This window comes from Saccostrea cucullata, unplaced genomic scaffold, assembly GCF_032062105.1.
Source record: "Saccostrea cucullata isolate Sc308-1 unplaced genomic scaffold, CSIRO_AGI_Scuc_v1 ctg49, whole genome shotgun sequence".
NCBI classification, from domain to species: domain Eukaryota; kingdom Metazoa; phylum Mollusca; class Bivalvia; order Ostreida; family Ostreidae; genus Saccostrea; species Saccostrea cuccullata.
In genome coordinates, this window is record NW_026925976.1 from 1,031,364 (window position 1) to 1,048,920 (window position 17,557).

The 17,557-nt window shown below is 33.5% G+C and overlaps 2 protein-coding genes across 3 annotated transcripts; one reads left to right on the top strand and one right to left on the bottom strand.

Annotated features, from left to right (window-relative positions):
* Positions 1 to 185: 185 nt before the first annotated feature.
* Positions 186 to 5,535, bottom strand: LOC134270214 (glyoxal reductase-like). 2 transcript variants are annotated; one of them, XM_062752404.1, is made up of 8 exons: positions 5,440 to 5,535; positions 4,249 to 4,329; positions 2,811 to 2,918; positions 2,464 to 2,595; positions 2,100 to 2,191; positions 1,408 to 1,518; positions 548 to 641; positions 186 to 350 (listed from the first exon to the last, which is right to left on the bottom strand). In XM_062752404.1, the coding sequence occupies exons 1-8, from the start codon at positions 5,483 to 5,485 to the stop codon at positions 205 to 207; spliced, it is 810 nt and encodes a 269-aa protein (XP_062608388.1). In that variant the 5' UTR covers positions 5,486 to 5,535; the 3' UTR covers positions 186 to 204. The 2 variants fall into 2 exon arrangements, with proteins under 2 accessions (XP_062608388.1, XP_062608387.1); XM_062752403.1 differs by having other exon boundaries at positions 2,407 to 2,595; positions 5,440 to 5,532.
* A 218-nt stretch (positions 5,536 to 5,753) lies between these two features.
* Positions 5,754 to 14,185, top strand: LOC134270257 (transmembrane ascorbate-dependent reductase CYB561-like). The gene is made up of 5 exons (XM_062752458.1): positions 5,754 to 5,828; positions 9,994 to 10,222; positions 10,566 to 10,774; positions 10,940 to 11,109; positions 11,223 to 14,185. Exons 2-5 carry the CDS (start codon positions 10,006 to 10,008, stop codon positions 11,374 to 11,376), a joined length of 750 nt encoding a protein of 249 aa, XP_062608442.1. The 5' UTR covers positions 5,754 to 5,828; positions 9,994 to 10,005; the 3' UTR covers positions 11,377 to 14,185.
* Positions 14,186 to 17,557: the final 3,372 nt, after the last annotated feature.

The following is a 17,557-nucleotide window of genomic DNA, read 5'->3' on the forward strand; positions in this document are numbered from 1 at the left end:
CCCCAAGATTCATAATTTGAACAATCTTGAATATTTCTATACTACCTAAGGATGCTTCAATATACTAGTAAACATAAATATTTTTCAAGATCCTTCTAAAAGGAAATTTGACTGTCCATTGTAGCCCAACCCCATCTACTGGGTTATGATTCGAACAAACTTGAATACATTTAGGAGTGTATATTATTTTATTCATGCAATCATTCAAACAATATCTTTTGGATTCCAACAATAATGTTTATCTCTATTCAGTGAATTTAACAATTTCATATCTTCCTCTGGAATTTGAAAAGAAAAAATGTCTATATTTTCCTGAATATGCTTTGGGTTACACGACTTTGGAAGTACACCTGAAAAACAACAGTGAGGTCATATCAAACTTGATATCTGTACATTTATATTAGTTTTTGTGAACTATACTGGTTAGAGATGAATTAAAACAATTAATATATTACTGTAGAAATGGATTGCTGATGAAATCCTTTATAAAGGGTTTTAAATTGAGTAAACAAAATCTTAAGCTTGTTAATGGAGCTTAACTACCTACCAATTCCTTCTTGGACTGCCCACCTCAGTAATATCTGAGACACACTCTTCTGAAGTTTTCTACTCACTTCCAAGACAACTGGGTCTGTTAAAATCTATAATTTTTTCTTCATTTATTATTGTTGGTATTTAAAAATTACAAAAATATACTGTGTCAATCTCTTCAAAAATAAAAATTGACCAATAAGGAACTAGTGCCAAAATCTACAAGTAGCATTGGTTCTGCATTATAACAAATTCTTTATAAAGAATAAACATTGAGCCTTGTTAATCCAAACCCTTGATTCCTGCTTTCCTGGTTAAATTTCTTGTTTAATGCATACCTTCCTGGTTGTCCTATGTGGTTGTCCCTAATGATAGAACCAAATTGTACACCAACCTGGTTGTCCTGTGTGGTTGTCCTGTGTGTTCTGTGTGTTCCTAATGATAGAACCAAATTGTACACCAGCCTGGTTGTCCTGTGTGGTTGTTCCTAATGATAGAACCAAATTGTACACCAGCCTGGTTGTTCTGTGTGGTTGTTCCTAATGATAGAACCAAATTGTACACTAACCTGGTTGTCCTGTGTGGTTGTTCCTAATGACAGAACCAGATTGTTTACCTACCTGGTTGTCCTGTGTGGTTGTTCCTAATGACATAACCAGATTGTATACCAACTGGTTGCCCTGTGTGGTTGTTCCTAATGACATAACCAGATTGTATACCAACTGGTTGCCCTGTGTGGTTGTTCCTAATGACATAACCAGATTGTATACCAACTGGTTGTCCTGTGTGGTTGTTCCTAATGACATAACCAGATTGTATACCAACTGGTTGCCCTGTGTGGTTGTTCCTAATGACAGAACCAGATTGTACACCTACCTGGTTGTCCTGTGTGGTTGTTCCTAATGAGGAGTAAGCCTGGTAGAAGATACCGGTCTCCTTACAGAACTGGATCAAATCAGTCTGAACCAGATGTGGATGGTGCTCTGTCTGTTGAAATTAAAAAAAAACATTATGTATGCAGTGATTTGTTCTTCCCAACATTGGTTTGAACTTAGAAAAAGTGTGCACATTTAGTTTTCCAATTTATCATTCTTTCCTTTTTTTGAATTATAGGAACACAGCTCTCTATTTTTTAATAGTAACCATGGAAATTTATACAAGGAATGATACACTTGATTCTTGATTTGCTATATATCTGTGCCATCTTTAGGTGGAAGAGTATTTTTAAAGAATTTCATAGACTATATTGTACATTAACTTAGTTGCCAGGGCAACACTGTGCAGCAAAAAACATGATTTTAAAATCTGAACAAAACTTTAGCATCACTAATCAACTTTTAGATAGATGTACAGAATGATGTGTATTGATATTGTTTCAATTACATAAGTTATAAGAAGAAATACACCATGTATCTTTTTATAGAAGAAATTACAAGCTTTTGGATCACTTTAATTCTACTGACAAAACTCAGAGAATAAACAGATATACCCCCAGATTTATCAGTCAGAATAAATTGATCTAATATAAGAAAACGAAAAGAGAGAAATGATTGATTCAGTTTTCATACCTGAAGAACATCTGGGTAGACCCCTGTTTTGTCATAGAGTTCTTGTATGTGATGCTTGAGGAAATTGGAAATTCCAATGTTTTTCAATTTACCTACATAAACAAAATAAAACATTCTTCAATCATGAAATAAAAAAACTGAATGAGTCATAAATCTTAGGCAAAATATTTAATGATTATTGCTTTAAAAGGATATTTTCAATACCTGGTACTAACAATTATTTAATACCCAAGAAAAGTCAGCTCTTCTTATTTTCTATTTTACCAGCATTGTTTCTGCCCCCCCCCCCCACTTTACATTGTCTTACCCTCCCTTTGTAACTTGATCAGATCCCTCCAGCTGCCCAGGCGTAGCTCATACTGACCAGGGTCATCTGGCTTCTTCCCCTGGGTTCCTGGCCAGTGAATGAGGTAAAGGTCAAGATACTGACAGCCAAGGTTAGACAGAGATTTCAGACAGGCAGAATAACAGTTCCCCTCTCCCTGGTCCTTGGGCCCTGGAAAATAAAAACATTAATTTGTATGTATTTGGTTTATTGATGTCAAGAAATTTTTTTTTGTTAAAGTATTAGAAAGATCAAGTACTCCATTACATATTTCCTGAATTTGTAAAGTTTGAAGAAAAAATAGGTATACACCATGATGTAGCTATGCATGATAAATAAAGATTAAGTGCTAACTTAGACTACTACTAGGATATTACATTTATTACCAAGTTTGCTGGTGATAAAAATGTCTGATCTCTTCAGCTGATTTACTGGTAACAGTTCATCAAGGCTCTGACCAATCTCTGTTTCATTTCTGTAAACTGCAGCTGTGTCTGAAAGATAATGATTACTGTATTTGTACATATATGCCCCTAAGTTTTTATTTTAAAACCTTATTAGTTTAAATTTCTATAAGTTAAATTGTATTAGATCTAAAAAGTTCTCGTAAGAAAGTTTTACTGTAGATTGGCAAATAATCACAATTTTTTTATTTCACTATGTTTGCGACTCATCATTTTTCCGCGAAATTAAACCCATTGTGTACTGTAAAACGAGAAAATTTGGCACATACGTATTTTAGCATAAACGCAATTGGGAATGCATTAGCGCAAATAAATTTTAGCGTTTGCACTTGTCATTAAAATATATAAATGTGATATTATGTTTTTAATCCACGCCCGTATTTGACTTCTTGGTTAGTCAAGCATAGAAACACAATAGCACTCCCGGCCCGTATATAAGTAAACAATCGTCAACTTTACCATGGTGTTGCAATCACATAGACATGGCACAATGTTTAATTTTATTTTAGATAAAAGAAAAAAAGAACATTCACGCATTTTATTCATATTAAAACAATGCATGCATCAAAGGAAAGTTACTTGGATAATCATAATCAGGTATTGTCTGCAAGCTCAATCGCCATGCTTGATTGCATTGTTTACCTCGAGGCGATAGATGATTGACACACCAAGAAGCCAAACTTTGAAGGTGCTAATGATAAGTATCCGGTAACAACTAACAATAGTTTAATTAAATAAATTATGATTTGGCAGAACTTTCTCGAATTGATCTTACTATGTTAACACTGCTAGTGTGTATATAAGATCCAACGGCCCTCCGACATTCCAGTTTACATGTACTTATGTGAAAGCTTTGAACATACAAAACAAAATAATATTTAGAATTCCTTTTAGCAATCAGGGGCTCTTGCGCCAAAGGCGCTAAAATTAGTAGTGTGCCAAATATTCTCATTTTACAGTATGATGTATAATATATCATTAACTATTAAACACATGTTAAAAACGCAAAAATTTGAAAAAATGCTTACACCAAATTAAAATTAACTTTATATAGGAAACATTTTAACAGAAGTATAATAACATTAACTATTAAACACATGTTAAAAACGCTTAAATGCTTACACCAAATTAAAATTAATTTCTTGCAGCGTGAAATTAAAACCATTGTGATTGGTAAATTTTTGGGAAATCATGACATTTTTACACCATGGATTTAAAATGACTTACAGTATTAAATGTAAAAAAAAAATCTATTTTCATGGCTTTCAATTTTTTTTTTTTTAGAATTCTATCATTTCTTTGTCAGATTTAACAAATCTATCATGGTCATTGGAAACAAACTCCTTGTAAACCGACCGACCTATTAATCTGTATCCTGCTTGTAATGCTACTTTCAGTGTCCTGTAAACATCTTCTTTTCCTCTGATTTTATATGTCCCTACTGGAACAATAAAATTTATTGATCATAAGGCTGAGTAGACAGTGTGACACATTTTCACTTACATTCAAGGAAAAATAAAAAATAAAAACTTATGAACTCATAACTTATGAATGAGCATGATGACAGTGTCAACTGTCAACCGTCAACATTCCCTGGTCGACAGTAAATCCATGTGTGGAATGTAGAAATAATTAACTCCATAACATTACTACAATATACAGTATTGTATGAATATGTTAATATTGTTTCAGTCAAAGTTCTACTTTATCCTTATATTGGAGTTGAACCGAACTGTGTAATATTCAAATAATTTAAAAGTTGATCTGTCCATACACTTACACAGGTCCAGTACAATCGGTACATTTAGCTACGTAGGTAGAATTACCTACGTAGCTTTATTTACCTACCTCAGGTAGCTTGATTTAGCTATCTCAATGTAACTTTTCTTTTTATGGAAAAGAGACAAAAAATCGCAATTAAATGACTTTTGATATTTATACTAGGGAGACTTTAAAAAACATTCCAAAGCAGAGATAGTTTAAACATCGCTGTGTTTGGTCAATTTAGAGCAAAACATGTAATTCCATTGTTTGGTTATCTGTCCATGCCGTGAGGTGCGGTGAGGCATGACTGAGTATGATTACTTCACATTGTGCTGTATAATTACCGACCTATTATCATGTTAACCAGAACTGGACTTCTTTGTCATTTCATTCAAGGAGTAACTGTTCTAACTGTCATACATAGCCCCAAAACTTTCAGAACTTTGATTGCAATTGCGCAGAAAAAGACATTTCTTCAAGAGGGAATTTTTCATGAATTGTTTTCAGATGAGTTCAAAGTTGAAAATGATCACTGCATCAAAATGATAGTTTTTGCACATCCTGAGAAAAATGCTTTTTTATAGAAATAAATTCAATTTTAAATCAAGTGAGGTAGGTAAATAAAGCTACGTAGGTAATTCTACCTACGTAGCTAAATGTACTGATTGTACTGGACCTGTTACACCCAACGTGGTTTTTCTTTCAAAAAAAGCGCAGAGCTATCATTGAAGCGTTGTCACGCTTTTGTAATAAAATAAATTTAAACTGTTCTTATCAGACAACTTACATCCAACAAAGGGTATACAATTTCCGTTTTTCAAAGTAGCGTTCATCAGTTCAAAGAATTTGAAATTTTGATATTGTTTTGGTGAAAGTGAAAGTAAAAAAAAGTAAGACAATAAGGCGGACTATGTTATTTCGTAGAAAACATTTGAAATCATATTATACAAGGGAATGTATGGATCTTTGTTCTTTTTGTCATAACATGTACATTATTCTCTACGATACATGTGAGTAAACTTTATTTGAAGCACAAAATGGTTTGCATTTAAAGGTACATCTCCTCAACTTTACGTACGACCTAATTACGGTTTGGAATCGATTGTTGTGCGGAGGCTGCGCTGAACAGCCGGAATTATAAGAGATTTAGTCATTTACGGACACTTGCCTGACTCGGTAATGTACCATATGTTTATATCTTTTACTTAAGTTTCTATTTCACATTAGTGCAAAATTAAGAAATAACATTGATTAGTAGATTCCCAAGCCTATGAAGTGTCAAAAGAATACAAAAACAGAGAAGAAATTTTATTTACAATTTATGCAAACATGGGTTTTTTAATTCTAATATAGGAGTAAGACTAGGGCATTGTGAAATAAACCAAGATATTCTTTCTGACTTTTAAATATTCCAATCCATATGGCATAACATTGGTTACACTTACAGTAGTCAGTATGTGTTCTTGTCCAGGAAGGAAATGAATGAAAAAGATACCCCAGTATGTTTATGAGGATTAATCACCAGCATTCAGGTGCTCGTGATGAGCATGATGACTAAAAGAATTTTTTCAGGTGTCAATATTTTGATCAGGTTGTATTTTTACATTTAGTAAATTTCAAAATAATTGCCCTTTCTTTTGGCATGTGAAGTAAATTCAATGCCATCTGAAAGTTCACACATGAACAATATATACTTCTTATTTGCTTGCAGAGAATATTTCTGTTTATATTCATTTTTTAAGTATAGTTGTTAGCCTATATATTATTAGTTTATAATCCAAACTGGCAAGTACAAAAATGTATTGATACCAGTCTGTAATTTAAAAAATCAGACTTTTCAGATCAATGCTGTATACACACTCTAACGCAGGGTGTATAGGGCACGGATCTAAGATGTCTGATTTTAATTAGATTGGTATTGATAATCCAATACTTTCAGTCAGACTTGTAGCTGTAAGACATCCAGGTCTTCGGTAAGATATTATTGTTTATTAAATCTAACCCTAGGCTTGTAGATTTAATGCTGTATTAAATGAACCATGCATGACTACCCAATTGGCACAAATATGGTTACAGGTGTAAATTTAAGATATGTGAAAGCTTGATTTGAATTAAATGAAAAAGTTTTATAATTTTAACTTGTTTACATGGAGGCTATGATCATGCATGCTCATGTTTTCTTTGTCCTCACTACAACTGATGTTGCTGTACATATATAAACAGAAAGAACCAGTCTCCTGTAGGTGTAGGAATAGAACAGAATTAAGTTCTTTCATCAACATAGACCCTGTATCACTAATATCTCAAAGCAGCCCTGAGCCCTCAGATTTATAGTTTTCATACATGTGACAGAACTGAACAATCACAACTGGAGATTTGAAATTTTTCAGCTGGAGTTTGGGTCTCAAAGCTGGAGATTTTTTATTGACATATTTTCAAATCGCAAAAGACCATCCAACCCCCTAGAAAATGCCATCTCCCTCTATATTACTTCATAATTTTTGTTTCATAAAGTCTAGCTTTAGCTTTGAAATAATATGTTCGAATTTTTATTCAAATGATCAGAAGTGAAATAGAGTCAAAAATAAAATCAATTCATTGAAATTAATTAAGAGTTAACATCATCATTAAAACTCTGAATAAAATTTTATTTTTGATTTGGTATTGATACATCAACCAGTAAGTGAAGTAAAACATACTAGGTCATATATGTAACATTTTTTATGTCAGTTATTTGTTTTTGAATAGAATATGAAGAGATAAAATTAACTTCTCTAAAAATACAACAAAGTAGAGTGAGGTATATTTTTTAGCAGTAAGTGAAGTAAAACATAGGTCTTGTGTAACATATTTTATGTCAGTAATTTTTTTTATTTTAAATAGAATATGAAGAGATAAAATTAACTTCTCTAAAAATACAACAAAGTAGAGTCAGGTATATTTTTTAGCAACACCCTGTAGTTTGATCTATTTTTAAGGTACATCAATACTCTAATAAGAGAGATAACTCTTAATGACATAAATGGGTATTATTCCTTTATAAATTTGACAAGTTGAAAGGTCTTTTTTTGTCCAATTTTGCCCCGCAAGCTATGCTATTATTGTTTGTATTTTACTTATAAAATACATTTCTTTGGGAAAATCATTAAGGTTCAAGCAATATTTTTTTATGAGTGAGTGAGCAGAGGGTTTATGAACCTTAACTAAAGTGTTACCCTTAGTATAACTGTATCTTTTAATGACCACCGCAGCATTAGAAGATGGCAATTGGGTATTTTAGCAACCAATTACAATGTTCTGCAATCAGCATTTCAGCTACAAAACATCGATGGTCATTTATCAAGTTGATATATCACTAATTTTTACAACTGAATCATACGACCTCATGCTGATTACAAATGTACTAAGAAGCCTACTACTGTGAAAAATTATTGCACTGCCTTTGTTATCTCAATGTTTTGTCATTCTAAGCAATTATAAGAAACATGATAAAAATTAATGCAAAATATATTTAATTTGAAGAATTATTTTAAACACGGAAGATTTAAAAATTAATCGGGAGGGGCAGAAGGGGGGTTAAAAATTGGGAGATTTTGCCTCCCGCCGGAAGAATCACATGTATGAGTTTTCCATACAGTATTACAGTACATGAGGCAAAGTGACCAAAATATATACATGTATACTGTAGATGTACTTTTTTCCGAGGGGTCATAATTCCATGGAATCTCAATTTCTGTTTAATCCGCGAGTCAGTAGAAAATACGCGGATTTCCTTGGCTGTCACTATACGTACATAGCGTAAATTAATACCACGTGGAAAAAAAGTACATGTACTTCTACAGTATATATAGGATATATGGCAGGACTTACTGAACCTGTTTTGATTCAGGGGCCTATACTCATTCAGCTGGAAGTTTTAAATTGAAAATTTTATGTCTATATACAATAGTATATCAGAGCCTTTTGTTTGTCAAATTAAGATGCTCTAATCATTCAAGTATATGAAATCTTGATTGTACCAAGGTCACAGGGATCCACAAAACAATTGTTGTTATATGTTGCTAAAAATTATTTGTAGCCCCAAAAAAGTGCAGCATATCTTTAAATTAAACATGATAAATTGATCACCTGTCTATGGAATAGACCTTAGCTCTTATTTTAGAGACAAAAAAACTCACTAAGCACATGTTAACCATGATGGACATGTAGAGTCAAGTGGGCCTCTTGTCTCATTGTCTACATATGATATATATTTATGTTAAGTACCTTTCCTTATGTCATCAGATGGACACTACTGTGTGTAAATGTTATAAATGTTTACGATATCCAGGATTATGTATTAAACAGACAAGCATGTAAGTGTATATATAGTATCTACATGTAATGGTTACCGGTGTGTCAGTTGTTTTAAGCTTTGTTAGATTATGGACACTGTATGTAAAGAGGGAAACAGCAAAGCTAGTTAGATGTATATTGGATATTTCATGTCCTCATGGATTCAATTTAAATACTTCTACTTTATCCATATTACTTTCAAAACTGTAGCAACTTTACACTCTCAAATAATAAGTTTACATAGAATGAATTCTTTGTACCTAGTTCATATCATCCAATTATCTCAAGCTGGATTTAAAATAACAATCTAGCATGCAAATATAAATTTTTAAATAGAATTTAGACTGAAAGTTATTAGTCCCCTACCAGTGAAACTGGAGGGGACTATATAAATTTCCTCTGAGTCTGTCCATCTGTCTAACTGTCCGCCCGTCTGTCTAGCTGTCTATCAGTGTGTCCCACTTGGGTTTTGGCACTGTTTTTCTAAAGGTTTGCTGATATTGAGCTGATCCACTAAGACACAAAAAGCAGGGGACCACAATTCTTTGAATCAGTTTGTTGAATCAGAGTTCAACAGTTCAACAAGCCCTTGCCAAAATTCCTTTAACCTCCAACAGAAATTTTTGGGAGTGCTTGCTCTGTTGAAATTGCAGGCCTCAGATACATAGTAGCAAAGCTACACTTTTAATATCTAAACTTGTTTTAGAAAGAGTTATCTGTCTTCGCATGCTTATGAAACTCTATGCACTTGTTAAACAGTCTCTCAATTTGCTTAACTCATTTCTCCCATTTCTCTTTAAGACCAGTATGATTGTCATTTGATATCCTGGAAGTTGAATTACAGGTCTGTATTACCAGGATCTGTAAAACATTAATCAGGGAAACAGAAACGACTCAGGTCAACAATGACGGAACAATGCATGTCAGTATTATCTTCCCTATGAGGAATGCTGTGGGATTGTTTTATTTCGTGCAGGGATTTTATTTCTTAATCTTATCTTTACAGAATCGGCCCAGTATGGAGAATTCTGAAAGACAAAATCAGTCAGGGAGTCTGGCATTCTTCACCGTGCTGATCCTGGTCATACAGGTGCTTGGATTGACGGCGGTTATTCTGGTAGCCGTGTGGATGGGGTCCTTCCGAGGGGGCTTTGCCTGGCAGTCGGACCCCAAACACGAATTTAATTATCACCCCGTGTTCATGGTGACCGGCATGATATTCCTGTATTCTGATGGTAAAGAAAACAGATTACAGTACCATATTTAAAGTTCCTCAATAGCTCATTCAAAATTTATATGGAGACAAAATGATAGATTAGTTTTACAAAAAAAAATGAGTTGTAATAATAAGTTTAATGAATGCATTTCATTTTGGATATCATATGATTTAAAATATATAAATTTTAATTTTTTGTACTAAAGAAGATTGATAATAGAAAACTGGAGATGGTGTTTTTGATATACATATAAATACAGAATAACACAAATATAGAATTATAAAGATTTGCTCTTATACAAAATTATACTAATACCGATTTTACATCACAATGTGTACTTAATTCTGCCTTATATTTCCAGCCATTTTGACTTACCGCGTGTTTCGGAATGTGAAGAAGACTTACCTGAAGGCAGTACATGGGATAGTCCAGGCCTTGGTGCTGATCTTCACGGGAGTGGGGCTGAAGGCCGTGTTTGATTCTCACAATCTGCCAAAACCCCCCATCCCCAACCTCTACAGTCTCCACAGTTGGCTAGGAATTATCACAGTTGTCTTGTTTGGACTCCAGGTAATGAAGACTTCTAATTGTCTGCAAGGAATTTATTATTGCATAATTATACCACTCACTTAATAAAATGAATCAATTTGATATGTTTTTTAATCCAAGATACATGTACAGTTTCTTTTACATCTTTGTATTAATGTGTTCATCTACTTAATTTGTATTTTTCAGTGGGTGTGTGGCCTGATTTCCTTTGTGTTCCCCCTGTTAAGTGTGGGGGGCCGCCAGACTTACATGCCCCACCACGTGTTCTGGGGGCTGGCCATTCTCTGTCTGGCCGGGGCTAGCGCAGTGACCGGTATCACCGAGAAAGCTCTCTTTACAGACTTCTACGCTCACTTGTAAGTACACCAGGCAGCTCTTGATGCCTTATGTTTAATTCGAGTAGTAGTTACAGTATATAACAAAGTCTAGTATTTCTTTATTTATTAATGGCCGTCTTTTCTTTCCATAGTAAATATTCTGCTTTTCCCACGGAAACCTACATCATCAATTTCCTCGGTCTGACCATCGTGTCTCTCATTGCGCTTGTGGTCTACGTTGTGACCCGCCCAGAATACAAACGCCAGCCATCACCAGAAGAGGAGCACATTCAACTGGTGCAGTAATCTAGTTCCCAGTCTTGATAGTAACCAGCAGTTATCTGCCCTTGAAGATATATCTATATTTATTAAAACATCGGTGTTGTGTGTAAACTATATCTGTGATGCATTTGCTCAGTATTTTTGTGGTATTTTGTTTTGTTATTTAAAAGATATAGAAATAAGACAATTGGAGATGATCAGTTAATTGACAAAACTCAGTCAAGTGCAATATTTTGGGCATGGGATCCTTTAATTGCTTGATCTGGCTAGTTAGTACATGTACATGTATCAGTCTTTAAGACAAAGGAGTAAGAGTGTTGCTATGGTGACGCTTGAAAGTTTTGAGTTACACACACATGCAAATGATAAGCATGTAGTTAGACTTTGCCAAAAATTTTAGTATTGACTGGTTTGAGAGAAAATTCAAACCTATCAGTATCTGCTAGTAATTAGTACTTTTATTTCACTGAAAATATTCTTGCTCTGTCCAAAATAAAAAAAAAAAAAAACCATAGAATTATGATAGCTTCCACAAGGTACCTTCTTAATTCATAGAGGTACCACATGTTACTGGTCTTTTGGAAGCCCTTGTTTAGTCGTTATGTTATGGCTGGAGTTTTAATGTGACAGGTTATACCATTTCTAATTGACAAGGTCAGAATTTCTAAAGACCAGCTGTTTGCAGCTTCCGAAACTCGCTGAGCTTTTAGATATTTAGTCTCGATTTTTAGATCAAAGAAAATGAGATGTACTAAAGAGCTAGATGAGTTTGAATTTGAAATAAGTAAATCATTTTTAGTTTAGTTAGCAGTGGTTAGTTAGATGTAGTAGTAATCCACAAAATATCTTTTGTTTCTAAGCGTTTTGGATCCAAATTCTAGATTGACAACTTCTACTAGTGAATTCTTTTCAAGGGGATGAAAAACAGCCAATGTGATATCTAGTTACCCAGAGAAAATACAAGATTTTCAGAAAAGTGGCAACTGGGTGCACAACATGATTAATAAATTGTGCAAGAATAAATGTTCCATTGAAATCCCTGAAAAAAAAGTTACATCATATAGGTAAAGAAGTTCCATTTGCTTGTTATTAAAATTATTTTACCTCTAATGTTTTGAATCTTCAGGTATATCTGAAAGTTTACCTTCAGTTCAGTTGAGTTTGAGATAAAGAGGTTCGACTGTATTTCATGCCTAAGGCTGAATTAATTGTAAATTTATGCATGACAAATCGTTAAACATGAAAGGTTTAATATTGTGAAACATATCTGACTTATTTAATTGATTTTTTCCCCCTGTGATTTATTAAATTATTTTTATGAAATACTCGGTGTACAATTTATGTTATACTCTTTTGCTGTTTACATCAGTGTTATGAAAAGCAAATTGGAAAAGTGAAGGAAAGATCATTCAGTTTGTACATGTAGTCACTGGCCTCTTGCTGGAAAAGGTCAACTGAAAAGGATACTAGTAGCTTATGATTTTTTTATTGTATTTTTTGTTCATTAATAAAAATAACATTTAACATTCATTTTCACATCTTGACTATTACATGTATTTATCAGAGTAAATCTGAGAGACTTGAGGTTTTAGTGCCCTCTCTCCTCAAGAGAGAAAGATTTGAATTTGTATAGATATAAAAAAAAAAATACTGAGTATACAATCTGCTGATAAACAAACCATACAGTTACTGAAAACTTGATTTGTTTTAAAAGTTTCAAATATATACACAGGAATACACAATGACAAGGAAGTACCAGGGACAAACGATTTTGCTTCTTTAATATAGTACTACACATGTAGTAGGTGACAGCAAAACAGTTTACTTTGGATATGGCACAAAGAGCCTTTGTGTTAGGCTGTTTATAGCAAAGTGCTTGTTCTAAAGATGACCAAGGTCATTATTTGGCATATTTATACCCCGTTAATTGGTGCTAAACATTGTTATGTGACCTATATTTTCTACACACTAAGCCATATGGCCTCTTCATTCACACATATCTGGTTTTTCTGCTGAAAATATTTTGTACAATTCTAGATTTTATTATGTATTTATGGCTTCAAGGATATTTACATCTATTTTTAGATCTCTAATTTGGCCCTTTCATGATAAATGTGGTATTTCTCATTTTCATGGCAAGTTTTATATTTTTGCAATGTTTTTATTGATAAATAATTAAATGATGTACATGTTAAACAAATACTTTTACATCATATTTCAGCAAACTGTATCATTTTATCCTGCAAAAGAGTAGTACCTCAGTTACCATGAAACTGTGTGAATATACTATTGAACAGTTAACTTACAAATCAGGTGTAAAATTGCAGAAACCTATAAATGAAAATTTTTAGTGTACAACTTTTCAAATGAAATTAAATTCAAATGATTTTGAATTATATATACAGTATATTTGTTGTGGATTTTGTTTCTGACAAAAATACAGAGATTCTTCCATGCTTATATCTGCATTTTTTGTTATTAGTGATTGTAGATATGATTTAATGGAGGATCTTATTTGAATGGGAGGGACTAGGGTACCTCGTTTTGTTATAAAACTAAATTCATGTTTTTTTTTATTTGTTCTTGTAATTGTTTTTTCATCAGAGATATTATAAACATTTAATTTATGTCCCATTCTCGCTATGCCAGGGGTCTGGAGTCAACATGTTGCAATGTGTTTTCAGTACCTCTGGCATAGGGAGGATGTATATGCCCCTGATTTTGGTTATCTATGCATGTATTGATATTGTTGCTGCAATAGTACATGTATTATGTGTTTATCATTTATTTAATATGACTGTATTGTTATTGTAAATAAACCAGCAAAATTGAACGGAAAGTGATTGGTTTAAAATATTTATTCAAATTAATGCACAGCAGGCATAAATGCCTATGATTGCCAGAATTTATTTAGCAAAAAGGATTTTCTCAATAATTCATTTTCTATTTTTGATAGTTTGTGATGTAAAACCAAAATTTGGTTTTTTCAATGTTAATAGATCTTACAAGTATAGCCGAAAACTGGAGTGTAGTAAATGTGCCAGGCAATATTCTAAACATTGGTATAAAAATTACAAACCTATTGCATGTACCTACCAGGTGACCCTTAAATTGTACTAGACATTTCTAACATTTAAAATTACATATAGCAGCAAGTGTGATATATGTTTTCATTATAACTTTAAAATTACGTATTATATAAATCTATGTTTAAAGAAGTCTAAAATTTCTGATGTGTTTCTTAGCTCTGAAAAAGAAGTACTGTGAGCTCACAAAATAATAATACTCCCTGCTACAATTTTAATTTTCCCATTCAAAATTTTTAAGTTGGACCTTGAACTTGCCTAAAAGACCTTGGTTTGGAAAAATGACTTATTATCTGGTATTAAGTAATCTTTCAGTGAAATATAGAAATGGAATGTTTTTCATTAAAAAATTTAAAAACCTTTTATAAACGTTACAATTTATATACTAGTGACCATGCAGGAATGACCTTGTTGAAGGTCACGATATACCCCTAGGTCATTAATGATATCTGTAACCAAATATGAGCTCTAAAAACTCTCCATTTCAAAGTTATACCCCTGACAAGAATTTTTTTTACTTTTTCGTCAGTCACTTTGAATTTAACAGAATGGACCTTGAGTGTATATCAGATATGAATATTAGATCCATCCCGGGCAAAACCATTTGCCAATGACCTTGAACATGTCGGTATGACCATGCAGTCACATACAGGTCAACATTGCGAAATAATGCTATGCATTTCTTAGAATTTTAAGGTAATGACACACCCTCGAGACATAAGCTTTTTTTTTTGTCATTAGAATGAGCTTCCAGTGTTTCTCCATAACAAAGTTTTTTGCTTTCGGCCTAACGACCTAAGGGTTCGAAAGCTTATTAGGATCAATCTATAGATAACGTTTTCTGGGACCAAGCTGCCAATAAATGAATTTTATATAACAAGATTATTCTCTCCTTGCAAATGTGAGGTTGAGGGAGGGGGCACTCATAACCGGCCAGTTAAAAAAAAAAACATTGTAACCAAAAATGGTAAGGCGTTACTTATTCTATGTTAATAGTTATTTAAAAGATTAAATCAAAGCTATCTTTATTTATACAATATTTAAAAGTGTTTTCTATGTTCCTACACATCTCGCAGACATCTGTTTGCATGTAAAAATCTTTCCTGGAACTCTAATCACGATCTGCATGTTTAAAATATTAATTGATACTGAGTATATTTAATTGTGAAATTCATGTCCTGAGGGTAATTTTTCAGTCCCCGGGGTGGGCTATGTTAGTCATGTATTGAAAATAAAATAAAATATCAAATACTAAGTAACACCTTTTTTGAAATGCGTAAAAATGCCTTTTGAAAAGGCATATTGTAGATTCTTTTTTGAAAGGCGTATAAGGCTTTTTAGAAAGGCATAATTACGCCTTTTCAAAATGCATTACTAGCCTTTTTTCGTGTCATTACGTCTTTTAGAACGCGTTATTACGCCTTTTAATTTTTTACTCCGTAGATTGATCCTTTTAGGCTTTCATATTCAGGCAGTATGATGCTTGAGTCCAACAAAATAATTGATTGATTGATTGTATACTGTTTAACGTCCCTCTCCAGAATATTTCACTGATATGGAGACGTCACCATTGCCGGTGAAGGGCTGCAAATTTAGGCCTATGCTCGGCACTCAGGGCCTTTGAACAGGGAGGGATCTTTATCGTGCCGCACCTGCTGTGACACGGGGCCTCGGTTTATACGGTCTCATCCGAAGGACCGCCCCATTTAGTCGCCTTTTACGACAAGCAAGGGGGTACTGAGGACCTATTCTAACCCGGATCCCCACAGGGCTCCAACAAAATACATTTTACCTTTTAACCAAGTCAATAAATGTACAATATATTTTTACTTTAAAACAATTTGCGTCGATAATCTTTTGAAACATTTATATGTTGTTATTATGCATGCGCTTTGACCTTTTAACCTCAAATTATAAAGGCGTCTTCTTTAAGCCATAGAGTGTTGTGGTTTAAAATATCATTGCAAAAACTCAAAGGTGAACTGATATACTAGTATACATTGCGGAAAATTAACTGTTTAAACAGATAAAATTTTGATGACTTTGACCTTTTACCTAAAAATCAGTAGGGATCTTTATTAGGTCATAGGTAGTTATTGTGTAAAATTTCATCGGAAAAGCTCAAAGACTTCTCGAGATATTGCATGGAAACGAAAGCTAGCGTTACGCACAGTCAGAATTAACTACAGACACTGTCGTTCGTCGTGCGTTAACATTTGAACATTTTTAGCTTCTACTCTGAAACCACTGAACCAATTTCAGCCAAATTTGGCATATAGCATCTATGGGTTAAGGGGAATAACATTTGTGAATTTCATGGTCCCTGCCCCCCTGGGGCCTGGGGGGTGGGGGCAAAAACCACTAAAATTAGTGCAATCTTTTAAAATCTTCTTCTTTACTCCTGGACATCAAGCAGTTAAACTGTTGCTATGATTGTAATCAACATTGAGTCTTCTACCAAAATTGTGAAATTCATGGCCCCAGGGTGAGCGGCTCTAGTGCTAGGGCTAAACAGGTTATATAGTGAAAATGCATTATTCCTTTGAAATTCTTCTTTTCTGTTTGTGGGCATAAATAAACTAACCAAGTGCATAGGTAAGTTGAGCAATGAACGCCTTTTCCAAAATTGTGAATTTCATGGCCCATGGCCCCAGGGTCAGGGGTTCTAGTGGTAGGGCGGGGCTATATAGATTATATAGTGAAAATGCATAATTTTTTTTTGAAATTCTTCTTTTCTGTTTGTGGGCATTTAAAATAAACTAACCAAGTGCATAGTTATGTTGAATAAGACTACCTTTTCTCAAATTGTGAATTTAATGGTCCCAGGGTCAGGGGTTTTAGTGGTAGGGTGGGGCTATATATAGATTATATAGTGAAAATGCATAAATTCTTTGAAATTCTTCTTTTCTGTTTGTGGGCATTAAATAAACTGACCAAGTACATGGCTATGTTGAATAAGGCTACCTCTTCCAAATTTGTGAATTTCATGGCCCCAGGGTCAGGGGTTATAGTGCTAGGGCGGGGCTATATAGATTATATAGTAAAATATGAATTATTTCTTTGAAAATCTTCTTCTTTGCTCCTGAGTACTAAATAAACTAACCAAGTACATGGTTATG

Bases quoted from the DNA above. Each gene is read 5' to 3' on its own strand.
- LOC134270214 (XM_062752403.1), bottom strand. From the start codon at position 5,485: ATGAACGCTACTTTGAAAAACGGAAATTGTATACCCTTTGTTGGAT. The intron at 2,596-2,810 runs GTAATAAATGTA...TTTATTTTCCAG, and splicing joins TTTTATCACCAGCAAACTTG to GGCCCAAGGACCAGGGAGAG. The intron at 642-1,407 runs GTAGGTGTACAA...AAAAAATTATAG, and splicing joins CAACCACACAGGACAACCAG to ATTTTAACAGACCCAGTTGT.
- LOC134270257 (XM_062752458.1), top strand. From the start codon at position 10,006: ATGGAGAATTCTGAAAGACAAAATCAGTCAGGGAGTCTGGCATTCTTC. The intron at 10,775-10,939 runs GTAATGAAGACT...TGTATTTTTCAG, and splicing joins TTGTCTTGTTTGGACTCCAG to TGGGTGTGTGGCCTGATTTC. The intron at 11,110-11,222 runs GTAAGTACACCA...TTCTTTCCATAG, and splicing joins ACAGACTTCTACGCTCACTT to TAAATATTCTGCTTTTCCCA.